At 43.1% G+C, this 21,427-nt stretch overlaps 1 protein-coding gene across 1 annotated transcript in view; it reads right to left on the bottom strand.

The window, feature by feature from the left end:
* Window positions 1–5,451, bottom strand: part of CRB1 (crumbs cell polarity complex component 1) — a 131,830-nt gene extending 126,379 nt beyond the window's left edge. Inside the window, exon 1 of the mRNA XM_066624551.1 lies at window positions 5,439–5,451. Within this exon, the coding sequence (XP_066480648.1) occupies window positions 5,439–5,451 (13 nt within the window). The remainder of the gene's footprint in view (window positions 1–5,438) is intronic.
* Between the last annotated feature and the right edge of the window lie 15,976 nt (window positions 5,452–21,427).

Raw genomic sequence — 21,427 nt, 5'->3', positions numbered from 1 at the left:
AGATAAGAATATAAGAACAGCCCCATTGGATCAGGCCACAGACCCATCTAGTCCAGCTTCCTGTATCTCACAGCAGCCCACCAAATGCCCCAGAATATATAACAATCAGGGACCTTTTTTGCTTTGTCTGCTAAATGACTCCAGCCCAGCATTGTGGGCTGAGAGTTCAGTAGCATCCCTGCTCCATCTGATGGGCTTTACTGGAAAACTTTTATTATGCTTTCCAGCCAAGCTCAGTCATCTTCCATCAACCAGCTTCTATCACCTTTCTTCCCCTATATTGTTTAATCTTCCTTGTGTTTAGACTTTTAATACAGTCCTTACCTTTTGACCGTGGTCTGGTCCATGTTCATGGGTAATTCAGTAGATTGTAAAGTATCTTAGCCCAACAACACTATGTGTGTTTGATTTTTAATAAGGACCCCTGCGGTTCAGTGCTGTCCTGGGAAAGGTGTTTTCCCAGATGACCATCCTCTTCCTAATCTCTGTAGTCAGGGATGTACCAAGGATTTTTTCCCATTCAGTTACTGGTCCAGTAGAAGGAGAGCAGGGAGCAGGAAGGGGTGTGTGCACACTAACCACTAGGCTCTACTCCCCTTGGTCAACCTGCCTTCTCCCAGAAGCCCCTTTGACATCCATCTATGGAACAACCACCCATGTAGTTATTTGAATTGTGCCATAAGTACAAATGTTTCTACCACGTGTCGCCAAGAGAAATAAATGTCAGCTGTCTAGCACAAATCCAGCACTCCCAGCAGTATTCTCTCTCTAGCTGTATGCCATCCTGTGTCAAGCAACAGAGCAAAAGGAAAATGATAAAAGCATTTGAATTTCTCCTAACACTTGATGAAGCCAAATGCATTTGGGAAAATTCCTTTTAAAATTCAAATTGGAGATTGTGATAGGGCTCCCTGCTGTTCTCCTCCTCTGAAAGAACCCTGGCTGCCTGCTTGTTCCATAAAATCGGAGCAGACACACAAAAGGCTAGCAAATGAGTCGTCCTTAGTCTATCAAACATGGAGCATATTAAACATACAACATGGTGCTGAAGCATTTTCTGAGCCATTAACAGGGAAGTTTGCAGTGATTTTCAGAAAATCTTGAATGCTTTTCTAGAGGGAAAGGTACCAGCCACATCTTAAAAGCAGTGAATAAATGGTGACGATGCCAGAGTGAGAAGGATTTGCCTTGGGACAGGCTTCTTGGGAGAAGTTTACATGATCCATTTGTCTTGGACAGCAACATCTGAAATGTCCAACCTCTGATCTGTTCACATGCTCAATGAAGAGCTAAAGCATGCTGCAGGGAAATCAATGGACTCTGACAAGATTCTGAGTCGCTGGCAAGATTCAAGATGAAGCCTGGCTCTCGTGTCAGCTAATTTTAGCACAATTGCTAAGAACTTGAGCAGGATTGGGACACAATCTCCTGATACATGAAATGGTACACCAGATGCCTCCCCTTTTACCTGGTGGTGCTCTAGACCAGTAGTCTTCAAACTTTTTCATTCCCGTAAGTTGCTGCAACCTCACATGACCCCTTTGGGATCCCGACCCCAAGGCTGAAGAACACTACTATAGTCTGTAAGATGGGAGAAGGTCACAGGCTCACAGAGACAGCTAGTGGCCCTTCAGTTACTCCATATAGTCAGTAAGGATCCAGGACTGTAGCATCCAGAATGCATAATTTGTGCTAAGAAGCCCTTGTACAACAAGTTCAAAAAATAGTTTACGTAGCAAAATAAATACTATATTAATTTATTTTGCAGTTTACGTAGCCTAGCCCTTGGGAGACATGCTGTGTTGGGTGAAAAAGGATAGTTGTTTCCCCCTGCTAAATATAAGAGAACCACCACATTAAATAGTAGTAGTAGTAGTAGTAGTAGTAGTAGTAGTAGTAGTAGTAGTAGTAACTTTATTGTCATTGTGCTACAGCACAACGAAATTTATGCACTTTTGAGATAGAAGCATAAATATATACAACAATTTCAACAATCACACTCTACAGACTCACCCACACATTCTATACAACATGCATCATAATATAAAAACAGTATAACAGAGCATAATGACCAGGAGCATGGTAACAACTATATCGCCTTATTCAACTAATTATGGCTGTGGGATAAAAACTGTTCAGGAGTCGTGTGGTGCATGCTCTAATAGTTCTGTATCGTCTACCCGAAGGCAACAGTTCAAAGAACGTATGATGGAAGGGGTCTCTCAGAATACTATGTGACTTCTGCAGACAGCGAGATGTATAGATGTCCTCCAAAGCTGGTAGATGAAGGTTGATGATGTGCTGCGCAATCTTAATAATTCTCTGCAGAGCTTTTTTGTCCCCTGCAGAGCAATTTCCGTACCACACCAAGATATCATAGGTTAGGACACTCTCAATGGTGCAATGATAGTAAGACACAAGCAGCTGCTGTGACAAATTTAACCTCCCAAGCTTCCTCAGAAAATATAACCGCTTTTGTGCCTTTTTTTATCAACATGCTGGTGTTAATAGTCCATGAGAGGTCCTCTGTGATGTAAATACCTAGGAATTTGAATCTAGCAACCCTCTCCACCTCCTCATCATTTATGCAGAATGGTGTGTGTACATCCCTCTTTTTCCAGAAGTCAATTATAAGTTCTTTAGTTTTTTTGATGTTAAGTGAGAGATTATTTTCTTTGCACCACAATAACAACTCCTGTACCTCCTTCCTATAAGCAGACTCATCATTCACACTAACAAGCTCCACCACTGTAGTATCATCTGCAAATATTATAATTTCATTGGTGTTATGTGATGGGGTATGAAATGGTGTCTCTGCCCAGTTAGCAGGAGAGAACTGGAGCTTCCATCTTTTTTAACATACTAAATTGGGGGGATCAGAGTTAGAAGCCAGTTTGTTTTCCTTTTGTCTCTTGTTTTCTACATTAGTTGGATTCAGACAGAATGCTAAACCAGGATTTTATGTTACAAACACAGTTGGTATGAATGGGGCTAACAAACCAGATTCTGAATTGAAGGTTGTCTGCAACCACATTTTCTGAGAACTGTGGTTTTTCATTATGCCTGAATTCACACAGCAGAAAAGTCATGGTTAGGACTAGCGCTCTGCTTCAGAAGGCTGCTGTACCATGCAGATAGGAATGAACGTATGAAGCTGTCCTGAACAGAGGGGGTAACAAAAACAAATGACTGTAAATCGTAATTTGCTAGTTGTATGTCTGGAAGCTCAAACCATGGTCTCGTTTTTTAACTGAGGTTAGCACAAACCATGATTTCACATTATGTCTGTAGCTAGCCATTGTGAGTCAATGACCAAATACCTGTTCATTTTGTTTCTGTACAGCTCACAGTATATCATACCGTGCAATCTGCTGAATGTTTATTCAGAACCATGGGCAGGCGGCAGGTGAGCAGGGAGGGAGGGGCAGGATCCAGCACATGCCAGATCCTATCCCCAATTCCAGGCAGTCCGGGGCAGCTCCAGGCTGCTCGGATCTGTGCCACCTGTTGAAGTGGTGCCGATCCAAACAGCCCCATTGGGGCTGTTGTGGCTTTACCCAGGGTAAAGGGAAGCAATTCCCCTAGCACCAAGCTGAACTGCTTATGGCCCTAATCCTGCTCTGGATGCTTGGCAGTTCTGCTGGCCTGCCTGCTCCAGGGCAGGTTAGGATTGGGCTGTTACTTAAATATTTATAGATTGCTTTTCAACAAAAAATGTTCACATAGTAGTTTAGATAGCAGAAGAAATTTTTAAATGGCTCCATGTCCAAAGGTGCTCAACAACTTTGTAAAAAATCACACACACTCGGCCACAAAGCCTACGGTACTTCTCATGAGTTATCTGAAGGGTAATATAGTAAAAGCTGGTATAGTGCAGTAGTTAAGAGATAGAGCAGTGAATTGAAACTTTTCTGGTTTCCTTTTCCATGATCTCAGTAGATGGCCTTTCTGAGTTCTCCAACTGCACTATGGGGATTAGAGATGGTGTCTTGATCAGAGTGCCCATCAGGGTTCATGGGGACAGACCACCCCTTGAATTCTCAATATTGCTAGTAATGCACCATTGGTGATGTCATGGGGTCCCATTGAAGGGTTTGCCCCAGGGCCCTGTGCAGGTATTGTTAGGAATAGTAATACAGTACTTAGTTTCCTTACAAGTTGTTGTTAAGGACAACATCAAGCTAATTCTGAAAGTCTATCTAGCTCAGTATTGTTTCCACTGACAGGCAGTGACTTTCAAATGTTTCTGGCAGGGGTTGTTCCTGCTGCCCTTCCTAGAGAGGCCAGGGATGGGAATGAGAACCTTCTACAAGCAAAAAATGTGGTCTACCACTGACTGGTGGCTCCGGTTGTCACTTGCTGTCTCTTTACTGTTCATTCCCATTTTAAAATAAGCAGTTTGGAAGTATTTCACTTGTAAGGCCATATCTCCTTCTACAAACACAAGAAGAGTAAGATTTTTTTGAGGCAGGAATAGCAGAAAAACAATTGTGATTATTCTGGCAAATCATCTTTTCAGTGGCCCAGAGGACTGCCATGAACAAATTGCTTAGACCTAATTGCTCAAAAGTGCCCGTTTATTTGGATTGGTTCCATTTGCAAGGGACCAAATTCAGCTGGATACTCAAATGCTGTACCCAAACAAAAGGACAGAGAAGAAATATTATTTGAATATATTGTGGTTGAGGGTATTAATGGGAGCAAAATGTATATTAATTGTGTGTGTGTGTGCGCGCGCGCATGAAAATGAGGGCAAGGAATTTGGGACTTTTTTTTCTGGATTTGTAAAGCTTTCTAAGGACACAACCTGTGACATCTTACATTGAGAATTTAAAAAAACAAAAAAGCCAGTTTTCCTACAGGAACACTCCAGGCCCACTGAATACTATCCTAGTTGGCACTTCATTCCGCAGCTAGCTAATGAGGGTCGGCTAAAGCACCAAACATCGGCCAAACAATGCTGCCTGCTTGCCATTGCTGGGAAAGCTGCTGGAGTTTTCCCATCTTCCTCCTAAGCAAGCGGTGTTCATCAGCCACAGCAGAAACCATGAATCCCTTTGTAAGCAAAGCTTTTATCCTATCATGATAATTAGACATTAATGAGGGGTTTGTGGAGCGGCAGGAGTGGTCTGATGGAGAAAGAATGTTTGTGGGGAAGAAGGGAAAGAAAAGTAAATACGTATATCATGCCCATTTCTCAAAGTAAAGATCAGGTTTAAAATGCAGTTGGTTTAATTATAAATAAGTTTTCTATATTACTTGCCTTCTGTAGGAGTTGAACCAAGCAGAAGGAACTTTTTTAAAAAGTGTTTAAGGGCGAAATCCTAACGAACTTTCCAGCACTGACATAGCTGTGCCAATGTGGTGTTCACTGCATTCTGCAGTAGGGAGGTAGTCAAGGAGGCCTCCTCAAGCTAAGGACATGTTTGTTGCCTTACCTTGGGGCCGCATTGCGGCTAAGTCAGTGCTGGAAAGTTGGTCAGGATTGCGCCCTAAATTACTTTTAAAGCTTCCAAAAATCCCAGCATCTGTGCACTGTTGTACCAGCAACCTGCACTGCGTCTGATCAAGCGTTAATGTTCTAACAACCATGTAGGGTCACATCAGACATGAGCTGAAATACATAATGTGTCCCTTTCTTTTAGTTTTGTTCAATAATTTGCCAGATTGTCAAAACTGCAAAGAGGGTTCATTGAGCTTTAGAACTTTCCTTCTGCTGTCGTCCCAATTCCAATTGTGCTCTGAATGCACTATTTAAATTGGGGGGGGGGGAGTCCAGTGGCTTTCAGTGGAAGATTTTTATTTAATTAAAATACTGTGTGGGAAGGTATAAATCTCTAAAGCCCCCTCCTTCACATTTGGTTTCTTTATTTACCAAGTGTGTAATCTGTGGAACTCCTTACCACAGGATGTGGTGATGGAGCCTTGCCTAGATGTCTTTAAAAGGAGATTAGACAGACTTATGAAGGAAAAGTCCATCACAGGTTACGAGCCCTGATGAGTATATGCAACATCTGGATTTTAGAAGTAGCCTGTCTCTGAATGCCAGGTGCAAGGGAGTGAAAACAGGATACAAGCATCTTGTTGTCTTGTGTGTTTCTAGAGCCATCTGGTGGGCCACCTTGAGAAACAGGAAGCTGGACTAGATGGGACCTTGCCCTTATCCAGAAAAGCTCTTTTTGTGTTCTTATGTAAGTGATGGGGGAATTCCCCTTCTTGCTCTTCTTTTGCTGTGGAAAAGACAGTACAGACTACTTTGTGGCATAATTGTCTTTGTGCAGTGCACCTGGAGGATACTGTGGCATGGATTTAAAAGCTTTTTATTGGGGGGGGGGATACATTGTCCTGGTTTACAGCATGGGGTTGGATGGGGTGATATTTTGATTATGGCAAGTATCCAAAGACTCTGTACATGGGAAAGAATCACGTACAAAGTAGAGCTTTGCTTTTTATTTTAACTGCATCAGTTCCCCTGCTGAAGAAGCAAGCCACTTGTCACTTTTAAAAGAAACTTATCTCTTCAGCCTGTGCATGCAGTTGCTTCATGCATGTGCATATTCCTTCTTTGAATCTCACATTTTCTTTTAATTGGGGCTAGCGCCAGGACGTTGCATGGCTACTTGTACTGGTAAATGCAGAGCTGAGCAGCACAGGGGCAGAGGGAGAATGAAATGGAGGCAGGAGGGGTGTTTTAGTAAACTTGTGCTAACGATTTTGCTGGTGAGGTTCCAAGTAGCCTCACTGGGTAGGCTGGGGTTCGACAACAGGATGCAGGTTGTGTCTTGTTGTCTCAAATGCCACCTGAAGCATTTGGTGGGCCACTGTGAGATACAGGAAGCTGGACTAGATGGGCCTTTGGCCTGATCCAGTGGGGCTCTTCTTATGTTCTTATGACGCAGTGTAAGAGAATAAATGTTCCAATTTCAAAAGGAAACCTTTGGCCTGCCCAATTTCAGCGCTGGATATGGCATGGGCCATTCAACCCTGCTGCATCAGTACAGAATAGGATTGTGCTGCCTACCTGTGGTATAATTCTACTCCTATGAATCATAACATCAGTGGGTATGAGTGCATTTGAGAATGAAAGAGTATATACAAGTTAGCATGTGGAAGACAATGAAGTAGCAAGCAGATACATGTGCATTTCCTCTCTGGCCAATGTGAAGTTAGACAAAAAGTTGCCAATACAACCACCCATTATCAAAAGTTCATCTTTCATTGATTCTATTTTTTTGACCGAAAGATAACCACTCTCAGCATCTGCTTTACACCAGACTATAAAACAGAGTAACAACAGTCTGATCGATGTAGCAACAGAAGGTGACCCAGATTATGTGGTATTGTCCACTAATGCCAAGTCTTCTTGTTTAACAACAGCTGCTGTAAGCTTGTCTGATTAAGATTCAGATTAAGCAGACACAAATCACACAGCCCTCTTCAAAGAGATGAATACAGACACCCACACACACAAACTAACACTTGCTACCTTCAGTTCAAAACCTGCCCAATAGCTTCTTCCCTTCATAAACACACATCAGCCTTGCCAGCTGAGCCCTTTTCAAATTTTTTGTATTACACATATCGCCATCCTTCTAACAAAATGATGGAGACCCATTTTAAATGCTTTTTTTTAAAAAAAATACGTCACTCTAAAAAGGGGAGCTAGTTAGAAATTTTTTTTTTTTTTAAAATAACATCAATCACATTCACTCTTTCTCCTCCTAATGGAAGGTCATTGTAATTTTTACAAAAGTAAAATTAAGTCAGGCATTTGAGGAGGCTTTTCATTTCTTTTCTTTTTAGGGTTTTAAGCAATTACATATGTTTATATCTGACAGAGAATGGTCAAAGATACAAGTGATTGACAAATTAATAAGTTGCAATAAGAGGTGAACAAGGTATACTGTATATTTTCTGTCCCTCAAACATTTTAAGCACAAAGGCTTAGCAAAGTTCATATATGTGCCTTTTAATAAGGAATATAAAGTCAGGCATTGATGTATATGTGAATATTTCAAATGTCCTGCCATCAGAATAATCATTTGGTTAAAAAAAAAAAAAAAAGTCTGTCTTATAGAACATCTTGAACTCCTATGGCCTTGAAACCCATCTGTTCCATGGTTTTCTATAACTTATAGTTCCTTCCCAAGACCAAAATCCTTTTGACATTTTGTTTTTAAAGGATGGTCTTTGGAGCCTAAGTTTATTATGAGACCAGTGAGAGACATGCTGATCTATTCACCTCAGTCCAATACTAACAAAATGACAGAAGGGGGAGAAAAAAAGTTAATGCTTACTTTTCAAATAGATGAGCAGCAAGAAACTGAGGTAGAAGATGAGGAGAGAGTTAGTTCTTGAGTGACCCATATTCACCCTGGTGGAGCATCCTCCTTTAAAATGTTTCCTGTTATCCAGGAGGCTGAGACTGGTGTTTATTGCTTTTCACTCCTGCCCGGAGCCCAGGACAACAGTCAAGGCACAGGGTCTGTTGCATGCCATCTCCGCCTGTGCCCCCTGCCAGCACGCACAGCAAACCTACAGAGTTTGATTCAAAAGGCATTTGTGTTTGGCAAGATTTTACTCCAGCAGCACTGAGTGATTTTTCAAACCCGGTGCAGATTTCTCTTGCAGGTGGACTGGAGTCTTTCTTCTTTCCCCTGGTTCTATGAAGAATCATGCCACTGGAGACTGAGAGATGGCGCCCTCAGACTGCATGCTGGAGTAGCCTTTTTCAGGCTTTCTTCTTCCTGCACACAAAACTCCATTACATCTCAGTTCCAACCTATCCCATCCCCAATTATGCTACAAGGCTCCTGATAATCACATTTTGTACAAATGAGCCATAGCCCTTAAACAAACTGGACTGGGCAAAAGAAGCAGTGCTATGAAACTGTAAAAGCCAGAATTGGCTAGGTCTATTCCTAAGCTCTTTGTGTACTTTTGCAAGGATATTAAGAGCCATACTCTCAACACTTACTAATGCTCCTTTGAGCTTGTAAGAGAGAAAGGGATCTTAAAGAGTGTGCAAACTTTGCTTTCTCCTTCTTCAGCCCTTAAATGAGAATAAACACCATCTTTTTACCAGGGACAGGTTCTAATTTCTGCTTTCTGTACCTGGTAAAACACTGCCCTGTTTTGCCTTTGGGGAGATGGATTTTTTTTTTTAATGTTGTTAATGCATGAGCTGCTGAAGTTGCTGCTGTTTAGGCTTCAGCCTCTTTCCTGGGTCTCTGAAAATTAAACACACACACATGTGTTTTAAACATGTTTTAAACATGAAAATTAAACACACACAAATGCACACTGCTTCCCCCCAAGCAAACCTCTATCCACCAGTAAACAATATATATGACATGATGTTATTGTTCTCCAAGTATCTCCTTCCTCCCATTGCCACTAAGCAGGAGTCCATGAAGAGGAGTTGGGAGGGGGGTGCGGCAGGCAGGCAGGTAAATGTCATGTCGCACATTCCATTGTAATTGTCTTTACTGGGGGGGGGAAGTGGAAGAGACCTGGGGCTACTGTTTACTTTTCAGTCACCACTGCCATGATGCATTTCCTATCAGCTCAATTCTATATTTATTTATCCATCTATCTAAATACTGATAAAGGATGGGCAGGTTCAGTGTTGCTGGAGTCGAGTCAAGTCACAAGTCTCCACCCCAACTTGACTGAAAAATGAGTTTTAATGAGGGGACTTTCTGAGTCGCCCAGAGCATTTTCGCGACTTGAAAAGACTCTAGTCACAAGTCCTTCCCTTTAAAAAGCCAGCCGTGGCTCCGTAGAAAAAAATGGAACTGCTGCCAGGCTGTGTGTGTACGTGACGGAGTTCTCTTTAACCACTCCCCCCTGTCCCCATCCCATCTGTAAACAAGGCAGGAGGAGGTCAGATGGACTATGGGAGAGAAGTAGCAAGAGGGAGGAGGGTCACATGCAGCAGCTATGAGGCTTATCACTATGACCCGATCCGTTGCAGCTCTACTCAGAAGTTGTCCCATTTGTGCAGGTCATTCAATGAGGCTTCCTCCTCCCCACCCATGTTGCACCCTCTCCCCATCTCCTTCCCAGCAGTTCATTTATCCCATCAGTTGGCCAGCAGCACTGGCCTCTGCACGACCATAAATGTGCTTTATGGCACGTTTGTGACCATGCACATGTCCATTCTGCCCCCACTAGCCAACATCGGCTCCGGCTATGTGTTTTTTTGTGTGTTGTTTGCTAGCCATGTGAAGTTGAATTTGCACAAGTCAACTGCACCTAAGACAAGGAGTGACTGGAGAAAAGCTACATTTAATTTTGCTTCATTTGGCGTTTGAAATCATGCAATTTGCTTGCTGTTCCATTCTGCATATGCTTAACTTATTCAGGTCAATATCTTCATACTGCAGGCTCTGGCCTTTCAGTGCCCTGTGGTCTCTTATATCTCTGATTGCTCCTCTTGTGATGATTGCAGACTTATATCTATTTCTTGCTCTGCAAATCCATCACATTGCTCCTGATCTGGGGGGGGGGGGAGCACTTCTAGATTGTTACCATCAAATATCTAATTTCTTCTTCCTGATGGAGCTGCTTTTAAAAAAAAAAAATCTCTGAGGCAGCATCCTATACTCACTTTCTTGGGTGTAAGGTACATTGAATATAATGGGACTCACTTCTGGGTAGACATATAGTGTGAGTTGTCTAACACTGATTAGCTTTACTTCTACTTTCTCTTAGGGTGTTCCTCCCCTCATTTTTTGACATAGCTGCTGTTTTACCCTTTCCTAAGTGGAAAACATGATCCTGATAGTTTTCATTCTCTGTCAGAATTAGATCTTACCCCTTTCAAGTGTCCCTTGTCAGAGGCTGCTTTCTCTGGAATCAACATCATAACAATAGAGTGAATGGATGAAGAGTTCAAATAATACCATTGTCAAACCACTGCATTTTAGTGTTTTCCTTGTTGTCCTCTCATTTCTTTTTATTTGCAATTTTTCTTGCTTTGAATGCAGTTGTGATGCCAGGCTGTCCAGTATGAACAGGCAAAGTGCTATTGCTTCACTTGGCAGATGAGTGATCCATAAAGCAGTTGGTGAAAACCTGCCTGCTTGTTTTAGATGCCCTGCCATTTCTTGTTTGGACTGCCACCATTACCTGCCCTGTACCCATTGAGACTTTTAAATTACTGGCATTTTTAGTTACCCCATCCTTTCTAGTGGTGCAGAATTGTTAAGAAATTTACCTTTTTTCAGGACAGTGCTTTTTCCATAGAATAACTTTATGACAATCTGGGACAGGCAAAGGCACAAGACTCTCCATGTATAAAAGACAGGGAAACTGACAACTAAGAATTAATGTGAGTCTCCAAAAGATCAAACTACATTTAACTCTCAGTTGCACGATCTTTTCTCCCAACTTTTTTAAAAACGCGAAGTAACTCTGAGAGGCTGCAGTGGGGAGGGAAGTGGGTCATTTAGCTCTTTCCCTGAGGACCACTTTTCCTGTTAAATTCCTGATCAGCTGCTTTTTGCTGCAGGAGAAAAGATAAAAAGTTTTCTTTCCATGTCCCTGTGGAACAAAAAAACAGATGGTGAAGGGTTTTTGTGTTGACCCAAAGAGAAGCAATAATCAGAACAGCGACTGTCTGGACACTCAGCTGAGTGTGTGCGAGACTTGAGGATGCAAGGATACATTATCTGGGCCATTTGCCAATCCTGAGAAAGCATAGCACTTGTTCATTACACAGTTACATTTCCACACACGTCTCCAAAATTTGGCAGACATCATGCTAGTCCGCTTATAACAGTCTACTGCATGATTCTCATCAGACTCAATGAGACAGAAGTCAGTTCTAGAAGCCCACTGAAATATGACTGGGAAACAAATGTGCCCACAAAATAACTGCTGTTATTAACTGCCGTTAATAACTGCTTAATTGCTGTTGCTTCATCTAACAGCATATCAAGCAACCACACGTGGCCAGGTTTGTTCGTGTATGTATTGCACTTATGATCCCAGGACTTGCACATGGTCAGTTAAAATCATTATGGTAAACTGCTGAATTTCAGTTGGGAATTTCAGTTGTTTGTACTTTAACATGCAAAGCACAACTTGGATATCTTTTACATACTGCTGACAAAAACAAACCAACCTCCACTAAGGTATTGCAGGAATCCCTCGGGAGCTACAGAACTCAATATAGTGTGTGATTTGGTTATCCTTGCCTTTGATGAGTTCTTACACAAAGGACATGTTTTTTACTTCATAGTGTGTGGTTAATACTACTGAGAAGTGATTCTGCTGTCAGAAACGGATGCCAGGTCAGCTCTCATCACTAGCGTAGATGAAAATCTTGCCATTAGCATTCTCCACCTTCCTACTAATGAACTGCCTAATCGCATAGTTGCTGTCTGCACTGTTAATCCTCCCTGGTTGCCAAGATGGTAAAAGATTTTTCAGACCGAAAGAAAGGGGGAGGGCCCTTCTTCATGCTCCCTGTTAAAAAGGTAGTGAACTTTTCACCTTTGATTTGCAACTGGCAACTCCTGAGTAAAATCTGACATTCTGAAAGGTGCTGCTTGTGGTACTTGTCAATTCAAAGGTGAAAGAGATGAGACAGGGAGAGAACTTGTGGCACTTTGGACAGTGAGGACTGGAACTTTGACTCATCACCCCTTCCCTTTCTTGCCACAACCCTTTATTTGTACTTATAAATATAAAAAGCTGCTATTTGCAAGGATCCTGTTTAGTCTGGCAACACAACGTCCTAAATGCTTAGAAATGTGGTGTTTTGAGATTGGTCCTGAATGGGCATGTAGTCACTGCTTGGTGCTGAAAACACAACAATGGCCCAAATCCTAACCCACTTTCCAGCACTGGCATAGCAATGGGACGTGTGCTGCATTCTACGGTTGGGGGCGCTCATGAAAGCCTCCTCAAAGTAAGGGAATGTTTGATTCCTTACCTAGGAGTTGCATTGCCCTTATATCAGTGCTGGAAAGTGGGTTAGGGTTGCACCCAATGTCATGTTGCCAGAAGTCTGCCTTTTAACATGCGGTGCTTCAGCCCAAATAAGCCTGATCTGAGTTTAATGGTATGCTTGGGAAAACATACCAGACATTTGTTCTACAAATAATATTTTTGAGTGTTAGAGAGTTCATTCACTATACAAATTCAGCAGCAGTTAAGAACATAAGAACAGCCCCACTGGATCAGGCCATAGGCCCCTCTAGTCCAGCTTCCTGTATCTCACAGCGGCCCACCAAATGCCCCAGGGAGCACAACAGATAACAAGAGACCTCATCCTGGTGCCCTCCCTTGCATCTGGCCTTCTGACATAGCCCATTTCTAAAATCAGGAGGTTGCGCATACACATCATGGCTTGTACCCCGTAATGGATTTTTCCTCCAGAAACTTGTCCAATCCCCTTTTAAAGGCGTCCAGGCCAGTCACCATCACCACATCCTGTGGCAAGGAGTTCCACAGACCAACCACACGCTGAGTAAAGAAATATTTTCTCTTGTCTGTTCTAACTCTTCCAACACTCAATTTTAGTGGATGTCCCCTGGTTCTGGTGTTATGCGAGAGTGTAAAGAGATCAGTTCCAACAGATCACAGAGCGGTGCTCCTCTACTACTGGGAACAAGAAAAGGAATAGCTGTCTCTCCTCCATTATTATCACAATCTGGTTGAAAAGCCTTCTGGGTTAAAGAAAAGCATCATTGCTCTCTGTGACCGTACAAATAAGATTGTGCCTAAAGGTCTAATACCCACAAATATCCTATTAGATCCATTCCCCTTTTCTTTTCCACTGTTTGGCAAATGTGGCACTGTGTCTAATCCCACTTCAGTGGCACTGTCTTGAATAAGCTGTTTCCCCTGAGCTAATGCTGAATTTTTTTCTAAGAGACACCCCCCCCCCCAAAAAAAAACGCATTGTAGGACCGAGGCACACAGAAGCAGCCTCTGCAGATGGATTTCCTTGTCAGGTTAGGAACTGCCGACACAGACTCGATGGATCCAGATATGCAACTATATGGAGATATGTGCATTTAGACATGAACCATCTGACACCACTCTGATTTTCACTTGTATGGTGTGGATGGGGCTGCATGGTGACACCTACACTGCTGTCTGAGGGTGTGCACATGTTGTTTTTGCACAACTGTCTGGGGCAGTGAGTTTCCCTTTCATAATGGGAAGTAGCTGTGGCCCATCCTTGGACCCAACATAGGGCAATGTTAGTGTAAACCAGGCTGCACATGAATCTAGCAAGCATGAATTTTCTTGACAGCAGTCACACTTTTTTTACCCACCACCATCACTGGAATCACTGCATCTCTACCCAGATATAGAACAGGTTGTCATAATATCACATACACAAGCAGCTTTCTCAGGAATGATGGCAGCTCCTTATGTGTAGCAGAAACTGATGCTGTGCACTTGCCCTGTTGAACCAAAACTGATATAGTTTTAATTAAAATAATACCCTCCAAAAATGATACTTTTATGTTTTATGCAATCAGCACAACTTAAAGTAAAGAAAGGCATAAAATGAAAATGCTTTCAGTGGGCCCTTCTGCTTTGGTCTATGACCAACTTTCCAGTTTGAATAGCAGACAGGTATGGTGATCTCCAGGGCAGTACAGAGAACATACCTCCTTTGGGAATATGGCTTCCTCTCCACCCCGAGATCATGCAAAAAATCACACATACAACACATTGTCAGCTGAATTCTATACTTGCCTACTCAGAAGAAAGCCCAATGGTGTTCAATGCATCTTACAAGAAAATGTGTATAGGATTGAAGCCTGCATCATATAACAGGTTGGTTATAGCCAGGGGCATAACATATCATCCCAATGCCCAGGGCAGTCACGTCACAATGTCACATGATATTGTGACATCACTGCCCAAGATTCTTCCTAGAGGGTGGGGATTCGCACATCCTTTTCTGGCTTCTGTGGAGGCTGGGAGCTTCACAGAAGCCAAAATGGAGCACACAAAGCCAGCAGCACCCAACCCTTGGGGAGAAGTCACTTCACATTCTCTCTGAGGGAAGGGCTTCAAGCACTTTGTTCTGACTTCCGTGTAGGCTGGGAGACTTCACAAAAGTTGGAACGGGGCACTCAAAGACAGCAGCACCCTGCTCTCAGAGAGAGCCCGGAGGTGATTAGGCAGAGCCAGCTGTCATGCATCCCCCCCCCAGTGCAACACTCGGGGCACGTACCCCTCAGGCCCTGCCCATGTTATGCCTCTGGTTCCAACTACCACCAGCAACATGTGATCACAGTACTATCTCTTCATCCACTCAGGGGTGTGTCTATCAACTTACAATCTTCACCTTAGTTACCTGAGGAGGGAGAAGGAGGGAAAGCATCTTGAACAGACGCTCTTTCTTTGCTTTCTCTTCCCTCTTTCACTCTTATATCCCAATACAACCAAACATGTTCATGCCTTCTCTGGCAGTGCTTGAGGAAGGCTTCAGAGTTAGGAGCCTAGTTGCTCTCTGGGTGAAAGCAGTATGCTGCTTGGTTTTAATCAAAGCAAAGGAAAATATTTATTGAAAATTAAACTGGAACGAGAGAAAAACATATAATCAAATTATATACTTGGGATCAAGATAAAACTTTCTCTGACTGAAAGAAATTCACTTACACTCAGCATCCTCCTGGCACTGGAGAAAAAGATCTGCTTAGGAACTGACTTTGTCCCAGCTGGACAGCATCACAGTTTATCATGACTTGGCTGGCACCCTGCAAGGCACAATGCCCATCTTTCATCTTGCATCTCCTGCCCCTAACCCAGCTGGTCTTTTATTCTATTCTGGGAAGACAACCCTCCCCCCCAATAAAACTCTGATAGGCTGGTTTGAAATTAATGGATGAACGTTTTCTTGCTCCTGCATCAGATGAACAAACTGGACCAGTGAGTAAGTGTGCTCTAAACCAAGAAAGGATCCAGGAAGGTTTTCGTCAAGGCTGTTGTCTGGGGAGATCAGACAATCATGGGACTCCAGTATACATTTGGAGAGGAATGTTATGTGGGGCGTCTGACTTAGAACTCTGAACAGAATGTTGAATGTAACAGGCGGATTCCTAGATCAGAATTGGTGTACACAGGGGGAAAAAGAGGGTTTTCCTCAGGAATGGAGTGCTTGCTCATGAAGTGCATATACCAACAAATCAGTCTTGCTCCTCCCATCTGTACATGCTTCAGACAGGCTGTTCACCTTTAAAAAAATTAAGTACCACACATAAGTTTACTCATTCATTATTATTAATCAATTATTAATAGTTTGCTTAAGTGAAAAGCAACTTAAGACCAAATCCTAACCAACTTTACAGCACTGGCATAGCTGTGCCAATGGGACGTGTGCTGCATCCTGCAGTTGGGTGGCACTCACGGAGTCCTTCTCAAAGTAAGGGAATGTTTGTCTCCTTACCTTGGAGATGCATTGCCCTTAAGTTGGTGCTGGAAAGTGGGTTAGGATTGTGTCCTTAGTGGTGGGAGGGAAGGTTTCTTGATGGCATCAAAGGTCCTAGTATTGCATACGGCCGGTTTCTGAGGCAATCTCCCCCCTCCCTCCCTCAAAAATTCAGTCCTTAAAAGGAAAGGTACATCTGGATGGGTAATAGTGACATCCCTTCCAAATCAGCCCAATTGCTTTTTAAAATGTTACATCTGTCCTCATCCTTTTTTCTACTTGCAAAATTTAGACTTTTGAATTATAAAATTAAGATTTTTTTTAAAAAATTGCAGCTAACTAAAGTCCCTAGCCAAAGCCCTAAATTGTAGCATTCTGGATTCCAGTACAATACAGAAAAGTTATAGGCCTCCAAGGGATGTCACATCATTGTCAAATATTAGTTCAGACACAATTCATCTTAATTTTGATGCATTTCTTACATGCTATAGTTTGTTTTTTTTTAAACTAAAAGCTTACTTCTGGAAGATTGTCATGATAAATTACTGTACATAGAGGTGAGATGCGCTCAGAAGTTTTAATCCATTGATCCAGAGTCCTCTACACTTGGTTCTCTATGTTCAATTCAAGTTGAAGGAATGGGTATTATTTAAGCACCGTGTACTAAGGTCCTAATATTTTTCCTGGCTAAGATCAGGGAGTGCAATACCCTGCTTTTTACTATGTAGTTGAGACTAACAATTGATTCAGATGACCACATTATGATTGCAGCAAGACAGCCTGATTACTTGAAGTTTTGTTACACCATGGCCCACTACAGGATAGTTGTTTATGTCCACAGCACAGTAACTGAGAAGGAGGTTCCCAACGGGGAACATAAGAATATGTTGTAAACAGAACCTGAATGCATCAATGGGATATTCATAGCACAATCTTATATATGTTTATTCAGAAGGAAGACATTAATTTTAGCAGGACAATCCTATCCTCCTTGGTGCTGCCAGTTACAGCAGTGCCAAAATGGCTACCAGGGCCCAGAAGTCCAGCAAAATTCTCCTTGGGAGAAGGGGACTTTCATTCCCTTCCCTCCAGAAAAGTCCCAGGCCCCGCAATGGGGCTACTCGAGTCTATACCAGCTATGAGTATTTTGCAATCTGATGGAGGAGGCCTCTGCCTGTCCCACCCCCTTCTCAGTTGTGGTCATATCCAGAGGCCCCATTGGATGGCAACCTGCAGATTTAATTATCCACAGGTTTCAGTTATCTGTGGGGTGTCCGGGAACAAATCCTCCGCAGATACTGAAGTCTGTACAAATTTGTCTGGGAGTAAGTCTCACTGAATTTAATGCCTAGATTGCACTGTTAGGGTGCAATCCTGAACACATTTTCTTGGGAGTAATCCCACTTAACCCACTTCTTACTTCTGATTATCACAAAAGATTTTTCTGGTATTCCCATATAAGTACATATACAATTACACCCTTAAATTAGTTTTAAGTCCATGGTTAAGCAAAGGGTTTAAATGCATTTTATATAGAGTTTTGCACTCATTTATAATAACTAAAAACAACTCCAGGTATTTCCTAAGAATTTAAGAAGGTAAGGGGCTGGGGAGGGGGGCTTCTGGATCACTGTGTCCTGCCTCTGTTTGCCCACTCAACTGCTTTCCTAAGTAGCCAGGTACACAAGGTGGTGGTTGTGGCAGCTTTTTTCTCTCTTCTTCCTTCTCTAGCTGTGCTGGAAAAAGAGGTGGGCTGTTACTGGCGCAATCTGCTTTCTGCTCCCTCACAGTAGAATCTTGCTTATGAAGAGGATCAGAGTCAACTAAAGCGGCTGGACAGGTGAGACAGACTGGAGGCAGAAGCGGGGCGCAGGACACCCCAGTCAATTTGCAGTACTCACCAACTATTGAGGTGAGCACTTCAGACGGATTCATGACTAGGCCAGTCCTGCACATATCTCACTTGATACCATACCACTTAATGACTGATGCACAGCTGAATACCATGCAAACTGACTACTGAATAGTACTATGGTGAGAAAGGCTCTGTCACTGATGTTTGGACTGTTGGTGGCTATTTCACACGTACATGTCACTGCCAGGTGCTAATGACAAGCACACATGAGTGAAATCACTTTTAGATTTTGAAAATGACATTTTTGAAGAAATATTGCAATAGCTACCAATCTGGAAGCAGAGGTCTTTTGAAAATCCACTTCAGAGTATATTTCAAGACAGGTGTGATATCTCTATATGCAGGGTGTCTCAAAAAATGTACACATATTTTAATGAGCTTAATTCATATATACTTCATTGCAGAAAATCTATAACACTCGAACTTCAAGGGGAAGCAATGAAAGATATTTGTGGAACTATGCCAGTGCATACTTTGGTGGATGTCTGCAGATTCCTTAGGGCACAATCCTATTCTTGTCTATTCATGTCCTATTGTGTTCAGTGAGACTTACTCCCAGGAAAGTGTGGATAAGATTGCAGTCTTAGGGTCCAATCCTGTTTTCCAGTGCCGGTGTAGCAGTGCCAATGGGCATGCACTGCATCCTGTGGTGGGGAGGCAGTCACAGAGGCCTCCTCAAGGTATGGGAACATTTGTTCCCTTACCTTGGGGCTGCATTATGGCTACACCAGTGCTGGAAAGTTGGATAGGATTGGGCCCTTACTCAATGATGTCAGCAGTGTATAAATGCCAGCTGGGAACATTTTGAGCACTTGTTTTAGTTAACCAATTAATTAAATATCTGTGAAGCAACTACTTCTGTGTACGCTGTATGCAGTATGTGCATGAATTTTGGCATAATAAATCTGACGCTATAAATTGTGTGTACATTTTCTTGAGATGCTCTGTAGTATTTTTGAGCATAAGATAATCAGAAGCAGTTTTATAGATTCTAGCAACATCTGCATGCTGAAGAGTGGATCAGAGAGAACAAATCATGCTGACCTTGTCTACCTATCTAAAAGCAAAGGAACATTTGAATATTACAATCATGAAATGGCCTATTCGGGGTGGGTGCCCAAGCTCATATGAAAGCTCATATAGCATTCTCTATTAGTGAAATTTCAATCTAATAACCCAACTGAAATTTTTATACCAAATTACATGAATAATGTAACTCAATCACAATCAGCTAGTGGGCTAAGAACGTTTGCTGGAAAGGTCCTCTTGACCATTGAAGAGCTCTGTAGCATAGGATATTTATCCAGGTAACTATGGCAACATGGGGCTATTTGTCATGTACTACTGTCGAGCTGGAACCTGACTTTGAAATACAGTGCATTCTCACCTACAGGGCCTCTGAGAGGAATTTTATTAGGGGGCACAAAGTTTATTTTGGGCCCCTTTGCAAAGGGGAATGGGTGAAACAGAGCAGGGGAGGGTTGTGATGGGATAGCAGAATAGGGACAGGGAGGGAAGAATCAGGGTGGGGGGAGGGTAGAGACAGCTGGAAAAGCCTTTGGAGCCCAGGTCTACCCACCCATGTGGCATCCGTAGTGTCCCCAGCATTCCATGCAGGCAACAAGTCTGAGTAGATAGGAAAACGTAAAATCTCAGGAAATTTCTGGGCCCCCTCCTTTGGTTCCTGGGCCCCCCTTTTGACCCTGGGCCAGGGTATAAATTACCCTCTTTACCCCCCTTTCCGGGCCCAGCTCACCTACTTAAGAGTAACAGTCTGGCCTTACTTCTAAATGGTCAAGGGATTTCTATGGCCAGAGACACCCTGGAAAGCTTTGGCTAGTGTCCCAAATGCAACTGAGGAAGACAGATATGGCCAGTATAACACATGCCAATCCTATCCAATTTTCTAGCCCCAGTGCAGCCATGCTATATAGGGCATGCACTGCAGTCTGCAGTGGGGGGGGGGGCAGTCATGGAGGCCTCCTCAAAGTACAGAAATATTTGTTCCCTTACATTGGGGCTGCATTGCATCTGCACTGTTGCTGGAAGATTGGATAGGATTGGGCCCTCAGTCACAGCTAGATTGGACTACTGCAATATGCTTTATTTTGAAAAGGTTCAGAAATTTCAGCCAGTGGTGGCAGGATACTGTCCTGAAAGGGTTAAGCCATGGCCCAGTGACCCTACACTTTACCTGTCCCTTTTGGATGACCTATGTGGGGGTGTGGCCCAGACACTATAACCTTCCCTTCGCTCTGAGCACACCCTCTTTCTCTCTGAACACTGACCTGACAAGATGGCACCCAGCAGGGCTCTGCTGGCGCCGCCATCTTGACCACATGGCACACGCAGGACGAGGCAGCTCCAGGGCCTTGTTATCTCAAGTTTAGTGTAACCTCTGGTCATAATCAGATGCTGTAAACATGCTTCTATGGAACCGTGAGTAAATGACTTCTTTTGCAACTTCAACCAGCCATTGTCATTTGACTTTTATTAATTAGCAGTCAGCCAGGTGTGGGAGCTTCCCTGGGGTTGATTCCCAGCAAGAGGGGGGGTCTGCTGCTGAAGCTACTCTGCTTCCCCCCTGTTACGCAGGACCATAGAGACTACTGACACCAACAAAAAGTTTAAGGCCTTTATTGTTCAGAATGGAACCTTAACCAAATGAAAACACAACCTAGTTCCAAATTCCCTGAGGCCCTGAGGCAGGCAGGCACTATGCAGGCAGGAGGCAGCAGGACTTGAGGCAAAGGGGCTGGGTGATTGCTCCCTGGTTCTCTGTGTGGCTCTTCCAGGGGCTCCTTGCTGCAACTCTCTCCTCAGCTCAGGTTTCAGCTCTCAGCAGCATGGTCTCTCCAAGCTCATTCTTGAAGCTCCTCTCAGCAAGGCTTCCCTGGTGGTCTATCCAAGCCCAGTCTTGTGCAGCCCCTTTTATAGGCCTCTGCACGCAGCAGCCTCTATCTTCCCTCTACGGCTACTGCAGCCTCCTCTCCTGCAGCAGTTTTCCCTCAGGTCCTCCTCAGTCAAACTCAACTTTTTTACACGTAACACCCCTAAAGAGGAAACCAATTTTTAAGATTCCTCCAACAAAAAATACATTACAACTC

Source organism: Tiliqua scincoides, chromosome 4, assembly GCF_035046505.1.
Source record: "Tiliqua scincoides isolate rTilSci1 chromosome 4, rTilSci1.hap2, whole genome shotgun sequence".
Classification (NCBI taxonomy): Eukaryota; Metazoa; Chordata; class Lepidosauria; order Squamata; family Scincidae; genus Tiliqua; species Tiliqua scincoides.
The sequence above is the reverse complement of the archived record's forward strand: the minus strand, read 5'-3'. Positions and strand labels throughout refer to the sequence as shown.